General features: G+C 32.5%; 1 protein-coding gene across 1 annotated transcript; it reads right to left on the reverse strand.

The window, feature by feature from the left end:
* Positions 1-1,827: 1,827 nt before the first annotated feature.
* LOC132603211 (nucleotide pyrophosphatase/phosphodiesterase-like) lies at positions 1,828-12,746 on the reverse strand. The gene is made up of 12 exons (XM_060316151.1): positions 12,440-12,746; positions 11,124-11,215; positions 6,980-7,055; positions 6,125-6,247; positions 5,721-5,813; positions 5,307-5,436; positions 4,896-4,977; positions 4,668-4,800; positions 4,331-4,536; positions 4,101-4,226; positions 3,118-3,427; positions 1,828-2,339 (listed from the first exon to the last, which is right to left on the reverse strand). Exons 1-12 carry the CDS (start codon positions 12,677-12,679, stop codon positions 2,034-2,036), a joined length of 1,917 nt encoding a protein of 638 aa, XP_060172134.1. The 5' UTR covers positions 12,680-12,746; the 3' UTR covers positions 1,828-2,033.
* Positions 12,747-15,016: the final 2,270 nt, after the last annotated feature.

Raw genomic sequence — 15,016 nt, forward strand, 5'->3', positions numbered from 1 at the left:
GTTTTTCTGAAGGCAATCAAAACGTTTTACCCCTCCCTTACTCCCATAAACATTTTGGGCCTAAAGTGGACAAAAAGGAATATTTTCAGCCTGGATATTCTGCCCCCCTTTAACAAAAATGACTTCAAAAAATAAAAATCCTCGTAATATAAAGTCTTGGGATAAAGGCTGGACATATTAAGATGGATCTACTTGAGACGGAGTATGAATAAGCATGAATCATAATCACTTTCTTTTTTGATAAAACCTCAAAATGCATATTCCTTATATAAAGAAGGTTATTTATACACTGATATTATAAATTCAAAACTACAATACCCTGTACATAAGAGGGATATGTTCAAATTTTTTTCCAAAAAAATGATATACAATTTACAAAAAAAAAACAGTTTCTTTGCGAGAGCAAACACAAAATAAGCAGTTTAAAGAAATACTCATACACGAGAATTTGAAGGTCAACCGTATAGTACGGATCCTTAATACTGGTGTACCTAACACTTTCTCCAAAGGATCATCAGAACCCTTACCTAGAACTCTGAATTACGAAGGTTTTTTCATGACGTTTGAATAAACCTTTCACCACTAGTTTTTCTAATTTATTAAAAATTAGGTGGCGACTCATTTAAAAAACAAAGTTCAAAAGAGCAGCAATGAGTTCGTAGTAGCCTTCACGCCCTAAACATGCGCAAAAGCAAACTGTTACAATATTGTGTTGAACTGGTCACTAATAGCGTAGCAGCGGCGAAAATACAAGTATATAGGTCAAATATGTGTAATAAATAAAATTTAACACAGTGAAACAAATGAAAGAGATAGCTCAGTGGCTAAGGCGGTGCAATATGTTGTGACAGTGCAGGTTCGAATCTGGGCGAGCTCATTTAACGCTTATTGTTTTCCTAAAAATAGGCTCAAAATAATAATTAAAAGTGACATTGGGGTTCGATTTGGGGTTGCAACCAAAGTGTCCCAAAAACACTTCCGTTTGTTAGAGCACACAATTAAATATGTATTAATTTCTCAAAGTATATACATATATATATATATATATATACATAATTTTTCCACGTAGGTCCGACTATGGTTGGTTCCACTATCAGGGAATGGATAAAAGTGTATCAATCAATTTACTTGAAAATTGGTACGTACGTAATAGCTTTTTGGGATTTGTTGTATGTTACCGTGGCAACTTTTGAGATCACAATTCACTTTTCCCTCACGTGATGATGGGATGTTGTGGATGACCCATAGAATAAAATTTTCCTACCTTCACAAATGTAGTCCGAAATCTACAATAAGTTTTTTTGTGGTACCTCTTGTTAGATTATGGGATACGTCTAAGGCAAACGGAAAAACATCAAATGACTATGGGCACATTACGTTATCTTTTTCAAGAGAAAGGGAGGAGTATGGATTTCGTTTGTTGTATAGAGATGAACGTAAGCTTAAGGCCTTGTCACAAACGAGGGAAAATAATGATGAACCAACTAAACATCGCGTTGGGACAAGGAGGAGTGAACACTATGACTCTGCAACGAATGAAGCCAGTTGCTCCTCTTCTAAGAAACAAAGGTTACATTTCTAACATTTCTTTGAGAATCTGCAGCAACAAGTAGTGAGGCTAGTCTACTTCAGAAACTTTGGAGTTGTGTCCTCCGAGCCCAGGATTTTAGCTTTAAGTATTGGCAATTTGGCATATACTTCATGACTTGGTTTTTATTCTAGGTGATAGTGAAATTGTCTTTTTATTGGGTGTAATTTCCTGGCTAGGAGATTAATGCATGACTTAATTTGGTTTCTTCTGTGTGGTGGTACCTCAAGAAAAAAAAATGACAACCAACTTGCAAATGTTCATTTCACTTTTGGACGATAAATCCATCACTTTCCTCAATACATGCCCCCTCCTCTTTATTTCGAAATAATAATAAAAAAAAAAACTGATAGTTTACATCCACTTGAAAAGGAGGCAATATGAAAGCCAAAAGAAACATAATGTGAGAGGAAAAAGAAACATACACTTCTCTAGACACATGAGTTTAGCTAGCCAACGTAGTTGGTTCACAGCCATCATGGACACAAGCTAAGACATCCTTATAGTCCCTTGAGATTGTAAAAGAATCATACACTTTACCATCTTTGCTCTTCTTGTACTCAAAGAGAAGGGAAGACTGGTTAAATGCTGTAAGTTTGACAAATCCATAATCGTAATCTTTGAACACACTCCATGTGGTGTTAATGGTGGTGAATGTATTCAGATGACTTCCTCCTCCACCAGCAACAACGTGAATTGTTCCATTCACTACGCCTGAGTAGTGTGATGTCTCCTTGTTCACACATTGGTTCTGTCCACAAAACAATTTGACAAACAATAAAAATTTAGTGGTTTTCAAATATATATTTGAGTTAAATAACAGTATCATTTCCACTATTGCTGCAAATTTTAGTTCTTATAGGGTTGAAGGACTGTGCGTGTTTCGTAGGAAAGATTTATAGTTTCAACAAAAAGTTAACTAGAGGTGGCTATCCAAACTCATCATCAAGTTAATCTTATTGTTAATAATATGAAGATATGAGTGATGCGTTCTATACTAAAGGTTAAATTCCTAAAATCATAAAAACAAGTACCGCTACATTTACTGTACATATACACGTACAATAAGGACAACTGCATAGAAAATGCCACAAGAAGAAAAGCATAAAGATGAATTCTACTATATCTAGAATGAATAGAAGACCAAAAGGAGTAGTGAATATTTCGTGACTAATTGAATTATGTTAACTACAAGAAAATGAATAAAGATCAGGTAGAGTCGAAATTAGTAGATATTGTGAAAACGAGTGAAAATTAGGCAAATTCTTCCAAGATCAAAACACTATGTTTGGATGGTATAAATTGCCTAAACAAGAATTCTTGAACAACAAACAACCAGTTCAGACATTCACGACCAAGAAGTATTGGATTCTCTTTCCGATAGGCCCTGAAAGGAGAAGGAAGGTTGGAATGCCAACGGGCGTCTATTATATTGAATTTACCCGACAGTCCCCATGTAAAACACAAGTTTGCCTAAATCAATCATAGTCCTATAATACTTATTTTATGTCTAGAAATATAATGCATACCTGGTAAATTGGACAAACTCTTTCATAGTTATGGACGTGCCCGAAGAATGCCATATCAACCTTATACTTCTGCCAGAGCTTTTGCAAATGCTCCCTTCCCATGGGCTCTTCAAATGAGCCTTCATTAGCATACCATTCATTGGACGAGTAACCAAGAACACGATGAGCAGCAAAAATCAACCAAGGTTGTTTATGTCTATTGGCTGACGCAAAGCATTGCTCGATGAACTTGTATTGTTCAGATCCCTCTCTCCAATCATGCTCAGTGTCTGCTATGCAGAAATGGAACATGCCATAATCAGCTGCATACCTGTCAATAACATACACACTTCATATGAAAATCGACACGTTGATTAAATGAAGGCAGCAGTCTTCTCAAGGACTTGAGCATTAGAAATATTTTAGGATTTTAACTTGTTCATAGGGCAAGTCGATTCAGCGATGAATATATAGAATAATCAAAGAGAAGCTAAAGTAGAAATCCTGTTCTAGTGCCAGCTGATATAATACTGAATCTTCTATTGCAAATTTAAGGTGATTTTGAAGTCGAAAAGAACCTTAATAATTCCCCTCTGCCTTATAATAATGACAAATCGGATTTAATATAGAAGTGAAATCTCTAACAAGACAATGATATTTCTTAATTACAGAAGGGATAAAGTTTTAGACTTTCTTAGCAGTGTTGTCAAATGAGACAATCATAGGAAAGCACCAAAGGTCTATCCTAGCTTTACGCACAAATTGTAACTAAAGTGCATATTTTATTAAAGAAAGGATCATATCAAGAATATGAACATAGAGAAATTGAACTAGAATACACTTGCTGAGACGGCGGTGGAATCATGTCATCAAGTTCAAAACCACTACATATGATATACATGATTTTTAAAGTTCCCTTTTTCCCTACACAATGCTCTTATAATCTTTCCACATATTGTTATCACGAGCAATACGAGTAGGTGTGTTTTACAAGAATCACATACCAGAACTTAGCCCTGTTTTCTGCTGGAACATAGTATAATGTCTCGGCTGGTACACCACATTCTCCACCCGAGTCCAGACCAGTGTATAATGATCCGCTGTTCTCCCAAGTTCTTTCATGATTACCACTGCAACAACATTTTTTTTTTTTTTGCAGACAGTTAGAACAAGAACTATGTGAAATGCAAAATACTATCCACAATCACGAAGGAATTCTTGATGATGAACAGACCTTGCAATCATGAAAGGTACTCTCGATGTTATTGGCTCTACTTGAGCTGTAAATTGGTCCCATTGCGAGATATATCCGTTTGCGTAGGGCAGATCTCCGATAAGGAAAACTGCGTCAATGTTATCAAGGTCCTTAACAAGGGTGTCAGTTGTCATAAGTGATCCAGGCTGATAATTAGCATATTCATTTGAACCATCACGCTCTTGCTGAAACAAGAAAACCAATTAAAAGAATTGTTATGGGAAAACCACATTCTTCAACGTTTAGAAAGAAAGCTACAAAAGATTTGATATTGTGTTAGAACAACTGATACAGACACTGTTAGTAAGTAGATTACCTTCCCCATATCTCCAAATATCACAATACGTTGCAATGACTCTTGCCCTGGAAAAGGAGGAGATTTAAATGAATATTGCTTGCTCCAAACGATTGAACCATTGTTTACCATGTGACCCAACTTGTATGTGTACCTGAAATTTGACAAAATAAGTTGTCAAAACGGGGTGTGACATGTCAACGATGAAGTAAGTTGCTGCTAGAGAAACAGTCCACTAGAAAAACTTACACCATGTTTGGCCACAAATCTTTCAGGAAACTTGTATGTATGAATCCAGGATCGCGCCAGCCCACAGTTCTTGCCGGTCCTCCTACAAACGCATTCATAACATTATTCAGTATGAAATGCAAAATGAATAGCATAATACTTAAATCGATTCAACAATTTTACCCTCTCCTACTCTATCTTCGACTTGAATCAGAATACATGTATAAGAAGAAGAACAACAACTGCCCCTCAGTCCCAACAAGTTGGGATCGGCTATATGAATCCCGACTTCATCATTTAATCTCATTTCATATCATCATCATACAATACATGTATGAGAGAAGAAGAGGAAAAATACATATGAAAAATTGGACATAAGGCAAGCATTTTTTTCAACTGATCAAAAGAGTCGAATAATGGAAGTCCTCATACCACACATGCTGTTCCGGTGAAATGTCAATGTCCCTGCTGGGGAACGCTTCTGCTCTTGGCCCTTCCAACCCCATTCGACGAATGGAACAGCCTCGTCTATGTTGTAACCACTCGTCCAAGTAACAGTCATCTAGGAGAAAAAAGGCATAAGTTAATCTTATAATCTGATACTAGATGCTTGACAAGTAAACACGAATCTCCAATTTTCCATCAGTGACAGAACAGGACAAGGGGATTCAAAATAACGAATCAAATTAACTTGTTCTCCAAATTAAGGAATTGATTACCTCGACACACTACTGCAATCAATATTGATATTGACGCCCATGTAACATTATAACATATAGGTTCGTAAAGCACAAATGTATCTTCAGATAAAGAATTCATAGATGCATAGCAAGAAAAAAAACTTACTATATCCCATGACTTCCCAAGAGCAAGACGCGGATAAAGAGGCGCTTTCGGATTGACAAATGAAATGGAATTTGAGATGCCTATCAACTTAGGCTGTAACACACATGAATCTATTAGTCCATTATCCAAGTTTCATCAAAGTTACTTAAAAAAAAAAAAAAAGGACAAACACATATCATAATGATCATTAGCATGAACTAATACATATTCTACAAATCCAAGTACTTGTAACCTATGTTGCTCCAACTCAAAAATGCCGACAAGTGCGTGTCAGATCCTCTAAAAAGTAGTCCATTTTGGAGGATTCAACACAGATACGACAGTAACAAAAGTCAATTATACCAACAACAAAAAATATGTCTGGGGATCATATATAATTTGGAGAATATGAGAAATATAATTACATTTGCCAAACCACCAGAGAAGAAGGCAAAGGAGAAATCCCCACGCTGGTTAATTAAACGGAATTTCAGTGAAGTCTTCCCAGTCTTTGTGTAATTGGCATTGTTGTAATTTGCATATTTGAACTGCAAAAAAAAAAAAAACAGAAAAAATCAAATATACCTACATAAATTCAAGAAACCTTGTCATTAGAGGTAAAATTGAAAATTTTAAGTAAAATTGTTGCCACATTTAGAAAGTTGTCAATTTTTTTATTTTCTTTTTTTTGTTTGGAATGGAGTAAACAAGAAAGAGTTTGAATTTTGTACACCATCAGTATAAACAATTATGTTACACGTTTCAACACGTAAAGATGATTTCATGGTATAAAAATTGTTGGCATAATACATAGATAGACACTTAAACTTGGCCTCTACTGTCAGTTTAACACTCCAACTTACAAATTGATCATCTAGACACCCCCAACTCCTCAACTCGTCTCAACTATGTCCGTTGAACACTCCAACTTACAAAATGATCATCTAGAAACCTTCAAAATTCATGTGTCACGTTAGCATCAGGTGTCCGCAAGACACACTGGAGACGAGTTGAGGTGTTTAAGTTTGAGTATTTAGCTGTCAATTGAGGTCCAGCTAAGATATCTATTTATGTATTATGCCAAAATTAATTATAGTGACGGTTTTTATCAACAAATGTTGCCACGTAAACCGAAACGAGTGGAGTATTATTTTAACATATCTGTATTCTTTGCAAGATAAGTTTTTGGAAGACAAAAGAATCCACACTGATTTGGGACAATAGAAAAAACATACAGTATATCAAGATTCATTGGAAGTACAATTAGTTGTTGGACATACCTTTAAGGGGGCAGTACACAAAAATGGAGCTCCATGTTTTTGTTCATCTATGGTAACTGGGGGACAAATGGATTCACTGCAATTGAAACATTTGCTTGTTAGATTTTAAAAAAAACAATTCGGGTTTATTCAGATCACATATATTTAGATCACATATTTGTTTTTATTTTATTTTCAAAACCTAACTTTTGACTTGTTTGGAAAGGCAACATAACATTATAAATGATTTTGGAAGTAATTAGGTGTAGTTATATAATTTGCATGCTGGTTTGACACTTGGTCAGCATGAAAATGAATGTAATTGAGGGAGCAACTAAAATCTCCAATTCTCAAAAGGGATGTAAAAAATGTTGTATTTACCAAATGACTTTTTGAGATTCTTTGAATACACATATTTGTTTACATATTAAAACGTATTTATATGTTTATCTGGAAATTTTTTATTTAATTTCTTATAATCGGCTTTTATTTAAAATACAAGAACATCAAGCATGTAATTATACTTGTATAATCAAATATAACATTAGAGTTTACATTTTAATTATGTTATGACAAATAAACAGATCATTATAATTATTATATTGTGTAAGTATTATCATATTAAGATGTGACTACTTGGTTGTGTAATTATTAGGATCGTAATTACATACCCTAGAGATCGAGTAAATAGGGTAACTCACGTGAAAAATAAATATGAATACTGTTGATTCTCACAAGATGTTACCAACAAAAAAACAACTGATTAAAATAAGAAATAAAAGAGAAAGATGGAACATAACTCATAAGTGGCCTAGTGCGCTCCTACGTCAATTATTGTTTTTATTTTTGGGTGTTTCCTCTTTTTGGTTGGCTAAATATAATTATGTTTTTCTTGTCTTAATCTGTAGCTTTTATTATTATTGGAGCACATGCTTTCATTTTTTTTTTTAATGCAATATCTAAGTTATTGGGGGATCTAGCGGACCGAATGAAGAAGACATAGAATCAGTAGAAAATTGAGTAGTGACGGAATCAGAATTTTTATTAAGAAGGTTTAAAAATATAAGAAAATAAATATACGGAGAAGTTGAGGGAGTTCAACCTACCTCCGCCCCTGAATACAAGGAGTCGTTTGTACATAGAAATATACATATTGTTTTAAAAATAAAATTTAAAATGTTACTTGATCATACAGTGAACTGATTTGTCATTAATAACTTCAGTTTTCAAGTATTATTTTTTCGATTTTTTTCAAGTTTCAACAAAATATTTATGTCCGAAAACCTACTTATTTGTTCAACATTTTTGTGAAGGAGTTTATTAAGATTTTAATACTAATGAATTCTAAGCACATAATTTTAAGAGTGTAACAATTTTAAAGCAAGAACTTAAATATTGAACCTATCAAATCAAAATCTTCAATTAAATTCTAAACTCATAATTTGATTATAGCAAGAGGACCTAAGGTCTTTAATAGGATTAAAATGTACACCTAAGGCCCCATTTGGACATGAATTGAAACCAGGTTTCAAACCATGTTTGGACATACAATTTGAATATTTTAAGTTGCATTTTCTCTTATAGACATAAAAACCCCATAACTTGTAAAAACTATCAAAACATTCTCAATTCTTATATAATCTTACCAAATGAGCAAATCATAGTTTATAACAAAATTAGTACACTACTAGAAGGCTTTTCTAAAAAATGCAACATCAATTAATCAAATTTTACTTCAATAAAATTGAAATTTTAACATAAATAGTAATGTAACTACTATTTAATATAATCTTCCCACATAAATTAAAGATTAGTAGACATAAATAAAGGTTGATGGAAGCTAATGAGATTGGTAAATGATTGATGGGGGTAATTGTTAAAAATATTTACCAACTTATGAATTTTTTTTTACAAAATATTAACTTATGGGTTAAATTTTGTATTTAAAAAAGTTGAAACCAACTAAAAATTAATGGTCAAATGCTGGTTTGAACCATGGTTTCAAAATTGATGGCCAAACGCCTGCTAACTGTGCAGTTAAAAATATGCATTAAACTTAAAAGTTAAATATCTCAGATTGAACCACTATAATGAAACCATCTTTAATTAAAATACTTCATCCCTAAAAATAAAATTTTATAACGCAAATATACTCAATAATTGATGCACGTGTAGCAAGACAGAGTATATCCAGAGAATAATGTAGCAAAAAGTAAAGTTGCTACAAAGAGATAATGGACACGTGAAAGAGATTAAGGATGGAGTTATCAATTACGATATCGACATGATTAATAAGTATTAAAATGCATATGAAGTCATCAATTAACCCAAGGGTCACCCTACAGGGGTGGACATGATACAGTATTTGAAATTTGGATTCGGTAATTTCTGTTTTCGATATTTAAAATATTATACCATTATCATATCAAATTATTTCGGTATGGTTCGATATTTTTAAGTTCGATTTCGATATTTTGCGATACCGTAATTCGGTAACCATACTTTGTTCGATTACGACTTACACACACACACACACACACACACACACACACACATATATATATATATATATATATATATATATATATATATATATATATATATATATATATATGTATGTATATGTATGTATGTATAATAAAGAATTAAGACTTCGGCTATTCAAGAAACATCTCAATTATATTATACTAACACCTTACACGTGTAAAAATATTCAAAAGAAAGTACAAGCAATGCCCTTCGTCAATCAATTACACAAAAAGGGCATTTCAATCAACTATATCATACTAACATCTTATACATGTGAAAATATTTAAAAGAAACTACAAGCGATTCCAACGTCTAAACAATTAGTTTGTACTAATACTATACACACACACACATATATGGATATATATGAATTGTATATGTAACTATATGGAATACTTCGGTATGGTATTCGATATTTCGGTATTTTTTTATCAATACCGAATATCGTACCAAATATCAAATTTTTTAAAAATACATACCAAATATCATAATATCGAAATTGATGTATCAAAAATTACAATTTCGATATGATAATCTATATATATATATCGTACCGCACCCGTTCCTAGTCACCAATCTTTTTCTATCTTTTACTACTTATATTTGGTAGGTATGGCCTAGGCCTGTGGAGGCTAAGGAAATCAACTTAAGGTGAACCCTAAGGTCATCAATTCTAAAAGTAGTGGTTTATACTTTATATAGAAGTCACTATCGTGAGTATTAATATTTGGTCCCCTTGTGTCCGATATTCATTTTTATCCCATTCAAATTTAAATTCGCACCAAAAAATTTCATATAGTAAAATAAAGTGTTATCTAGCAAAAGCGATTTTGAATTCAGCAAAATTCGAAAATGAAGAGATATTTATCACTATACCGCAACCTTAGTCGATATAGTGCGTGGCGACCCTTTTTTTCACATTTCCTTTTTTATTATAGTTAAACTTGAATTAAAATAAAAATAAGAAACAATTACTCCACACCTTCCGGGATTAAAGAAATAATATTCTTTGTTCTCAATATGTGTACGCTTTTTCACCTTCATCAAAATGGATATCTTCATGCGGGAATTAAAAACCTTTTGATAAATCGTGTTTTATGCTATTTGACGTTTTAAAAAGAAAGTCATGTGATTACTTTGGCTAAGAAGAATATCTTTTTAGTGAAGTGTAATTGAGTAAGATGTTTAAAGAGCGATAAAAAAAAATTAAAAAATATTATTTTGCCTATTAAATGATTCTTATGCGTAATTTTAAACGTCCTTCTTAATATATGTGAAAAATTCTTAAAAGAAAATTAATATTTAACGGATGTAATATTATGCATTATTTCAACTTCAAACAAAAATAGGGACCTACATAAACATTTGGGGTGGTATTCTTTTCGCATGAGCATTTGTGAAACTAAGTTAAGCGGACACGTTTAGAATGCATTTAATGTATTTCTCTTTTAAATTCATATTACTAATTTGATTAACTCTGAAAATCAGGTAACCTGAAACTCAAAAGGGAAAAAATAAACAAATAACACATATAGGAAATTTGTAAATCAAACTTGTATAATTTTTCTCAGTTTTCGAATTATCCATCACTTTTTTTAAAAGATGATTAGAGTATCTAAAGGGGAAAGAGATTTACTTGAACTTTGCAGGAGAAAATACTCCAACCCAATCATCACTTGTGGGATGTGCATTCTGAAGTTTTATTGTAACCCATTCAACATCTTCATCCTATATATCATAGAAACAAATTTTTACATATTATAATTCCACTACAAAAAAAATACTAAATAAGGACGAAACGATGAATTGCATAGTGTTTTTTTCCCCCTTAAAAGATACTATCTCAATTTATACAATAGTGTTTGATTAAATAAATTAAAAGAAAAAAGTGTAACATAAAATAATACTAGAGTACTAAAAAAGGACTAGTACTACAATTTTTTTTTATGGCTAAGAATATTATGACAGAGTCAAACATGGATATAGCCGTGATACCCTGTCCAATAATCTTTGTCAAATATCTAGTGTCATTATTGAACTGTGCAGTTTGAAAAGTTTATCAGTAAAGTTTAGCAAAATAATAATTATTATTATAGATTTTAAAGTCAAGAATACACTAAAATAATTTACTACACATGAAAAATGTAAAAAACTTGGAAGGTGTTAATCTTTTGAGAAACAAAAGGCAGATTTCGCTCTTAGCCCCATCAAAATCCAAGTACATCATCATCAAAATAATTCTAATGATAAGATTCAAGCAGCAGTCCCTCTCACAGTGTTCTGTATGCTTTTGTATTTTTCCTTTTTCTTGGATGGGTTTGGTGAAGGGGGTGAGAGGAGACAAAAAATCATCAATGTCTCAATGCCAAATAAGTTAAAATCAATTACTTCAACTATTACAATTTAAATGTCTTATTTCTTTTATTTATCCCAAAAAGAATTTTTTTTTATATTTAGTAAGTTGACAATTCAAGCATCATTCATGACAAATTTATAAGTTATAATCACGTGATTCAAGGAATATTTTAGTATATTACACACATTTTTAATCGAGGACTACAAAATTCAAAAATGTCTTCATTTATTAAACTTCATAAATAATCAAACTAAGATACTTAATTAATACGAAGGGAGTATTTAAATGATATCGCTTTGTCTAAACCCGCTTGAATCCAGGACGGAACTACACAAGCACCATTCGTTGGGAAATTATTTTTGTGGATTAGGCACAAAATTTAAGAAAGAAATAAAGACTTTTAAAATCTGTGTAGCTGCAAATCATCTCAACAAGTTAAATTGTTTCTAAATATAGAAAGATGATATTTTTTTTGGGACGGACTAAACAAAATTGTCACAGCGCTGATACTAAAAAAATAGAGAAAAACAGAGAGAAATTATTACTAACAAGAAACTACTGGTGCTGCAGAATGAAGATTTTCATATAATTATTACCATAGAGCCAAGAAGATTAGATCCTGCAACTTGAATGGAGGCATGTGCACTTAGAGCAAGAACAGTCTTGTGGATTTGAATCCTTGACAGTGGTTGTTCCATTTGTTGCATCTGGTCATGTCCATGTTTACGTTTCCCCAAACTTATGTATTCTTGGGCTAAAACATGATGAACACTATTCAAAGTCAACACAAAAACACCTAAAAAGAACCAAACTAACAAGTAGCTTTGGTTCCTCATAACTCATAAGTTTTCTTCCTTTCTTTCTTTCTTTGTTGGTAGGATATGAGAGAGGGTGAGGCAGGTTTTTGGTGTGTGGAATATTTAGCTTTTATAGACACATACAAGAGATAGAGAGAGAGAATGGTTAAATAATTTTTGTACTACTATTTATTTAATTTAATATTCCATTTATTTCACTTTATGTAACACAAATATTGTTGAGATAGTCAATCAGTTCGCGTGTATTTTGATTAATTTTATGGGGTATCAGTTATCTCCCACCAACACAAGCATCGATAACTTTATATAAGTGAAACTGTTTAATTACATTCAATTTCAATTACCTTGGTGGCTTTCCTAACAGGCCCTAAATATTAAAATTATACTCTGAAAAAGTTTTGCTAGCTAAAATAAAATATGAATTAGATTGGAATACAAATAATTATCTTATTGGCGGCTGTAGCTATAAGCAGCCCACTTGTCCAGCACATATTCAAAAAAGTTCTGTATACACGTTAGTTAAATATATCGCATGGCATAATTCTACTCCATTATTATTTTATTCAAGTTGATATATTATCTTATAAACTTGTTTGTCCAAAAATTACAGAAAAGGATAAGGATATGGAAGTTGAAAAATACAGATAAACTTAGATTAGGTTGTGACAATTCACATGTTTCTGGTAAGAGCCTGTCATTGGGGTAAAAAAAAAAAACAAATATATATATATATATATATACAGAATCTGTGCGTGAAAGGATAACTTTTTTAGTTTGGTCCTTAAAGCTTACTTTATTTTATTTTTATTTTTATTTTTAAAACCTATCAACATCGCGTTTTTTTCATACTTTGCGCAAAGATTAGTCATGTTTCAAAATCCTGAAATATCAATATTTTATATAGGACTTAATATCTTTTTTTGCGTACAATAACGTCGGCTCATTACATCAAGTATAACTAAACGTTTGGATCGTCGTTTTAGGGGTTCTAAAGTGTCCCGAAGTAAGTTTTTTTTTTTCTCTTCTTGTTCTTATTTTAGCAATGACAACAGCAATTTCAGCTAAAAAAACACTTAACCTAGAGGCTGAAGAGTTCAAACCAACTTCCATGGAGAAAAATGGAGTGTCTTTTCTTCCCCACTTAGCCATTTTTCAACAAACTCTTCTCCTTTATTTCCTCCATTTTCACCCCTTCAACACACTTTGCTAGAAATTAATAATAGCCTTAAACAATCAAAGCAAATTAAAAAAATTCTAATTTTTTTCTTATTGATGACTTCATCATGAACTAACAATACAAATTAACCACATGAGTCAGAAATTTAAAAGAACTTAAATAACCCTTAATCTTCATCAGAATAGAAGTCCTCAATATCGTCGTCAGAAAAATATTGGCGGTTTCTTAAGACACATCTTTTTTCAGTAATGTTAGTTCTCTACCGGTTGATGATACTTGTTCTTTGGCCAAATTTAGCATGTAAAATCTACAACGTCTTGCCAGCATCTGTTGTTTTCTTTTCTAATCCTTTTTACTGCAAGCTCGTAAGTTTCTGAACCTACTCGAAGCATAGTTATTGAGTACCTTGTTGATTTTGGAGCGTGGAGATTTTCCAAGTCACGAACAAGACGTTCTGATTCGGCAAGTCGATGTGACCATTCTCGGCGTAAACTGCAATAATATTCTCGCGGATCTGAATATTTCACATTGCAAAAATCATCATTACGCTCTATAAGAAGGTGTGGATTTAGCTCGTCTTGTTTGAAATCACTGTTATCACTCGAAAAACTGCTATGATTTGAACTCTCATCATCACTGCTATTTGGTTCTTTTGGTAGGAGTAAAGACCAAGCTGTGTTTTTACTACTCGACATTGAATACGTTGTAGTCTAATAACAAAAGAAAGGGCTACTTATATAGCTGCAAACCCCTATGTACCCCTAGTTGGGAGGGGTGGTCTTTATGACCCTACCTACTTAAAAAATATTAATCTTCATCGGACATCTCACAGTCCGAATCCCACTTGGATCTAAATCTTATGCTACCATGTACACTATATTTTACCCTAAGGTAACGTATTTGCATCCGATTGTTTTCTTCGCGAAAACTGTCAAGAGCAAAATTAAAATCTTGTGGAGTTCCACGAGGCATTGACATAGCACGTTTTTTTGGGAGTTTAAGCTCTATTGATGCTAACTTTTGCTCCAGTGTTGCAACCTCCCTAACACGCCAATCCCACTTCACTCTCATTTTATTATTGTATTCTCGATTGAATCTGTTGTTAGGGTTATTTGAATATTGAAAATCATCATCTAGTTTCCATGTCCTGCCCATTGCTTCGAATATGTTTCCTGGGG

The sequence above is a fragment of the Lycium barbarum genome, chromosome 7 (assembly GCF_019175385.1).
Source record: "Lycium barbarum isolate Lr01 chromosome 7, ASM1917538v2, whole genome shotgun sequence".
In the NCBI taxonomy this organism is placed as follows: Eukaryota; Viridiplantae; Streptophyta; class Magnoliopsida; order Solanales; family Solanaceae; genus Lycium; species Lycium barbarum.

Excerpts from the sequence above, each read along its gene's own strand:
- LOC132603211 (XM_060316151.1), bottom strand. The coding sequence starts at position 12,679 with ATGAGGAACCAAAGCTACTTGTTAGTTTGGTTCTTTTTAGGTGTTTTT. Across the intron at positions 7,056-11,123 it reads TTTTCTCCTGCAAAGTTCAA|TGAATCCATTTGTCCCCCAG; the intron begins GTAAATCTCTTT and ends TTTCAATTGCAG. Across the intron at positions 4,227-4,330 it reads GTACCTTTCATGATTGCAAG|TGGTAATCATGAAAGAACTT; the intron begins GTCTGTTCATCA and ends ATGTTGTTGCAG.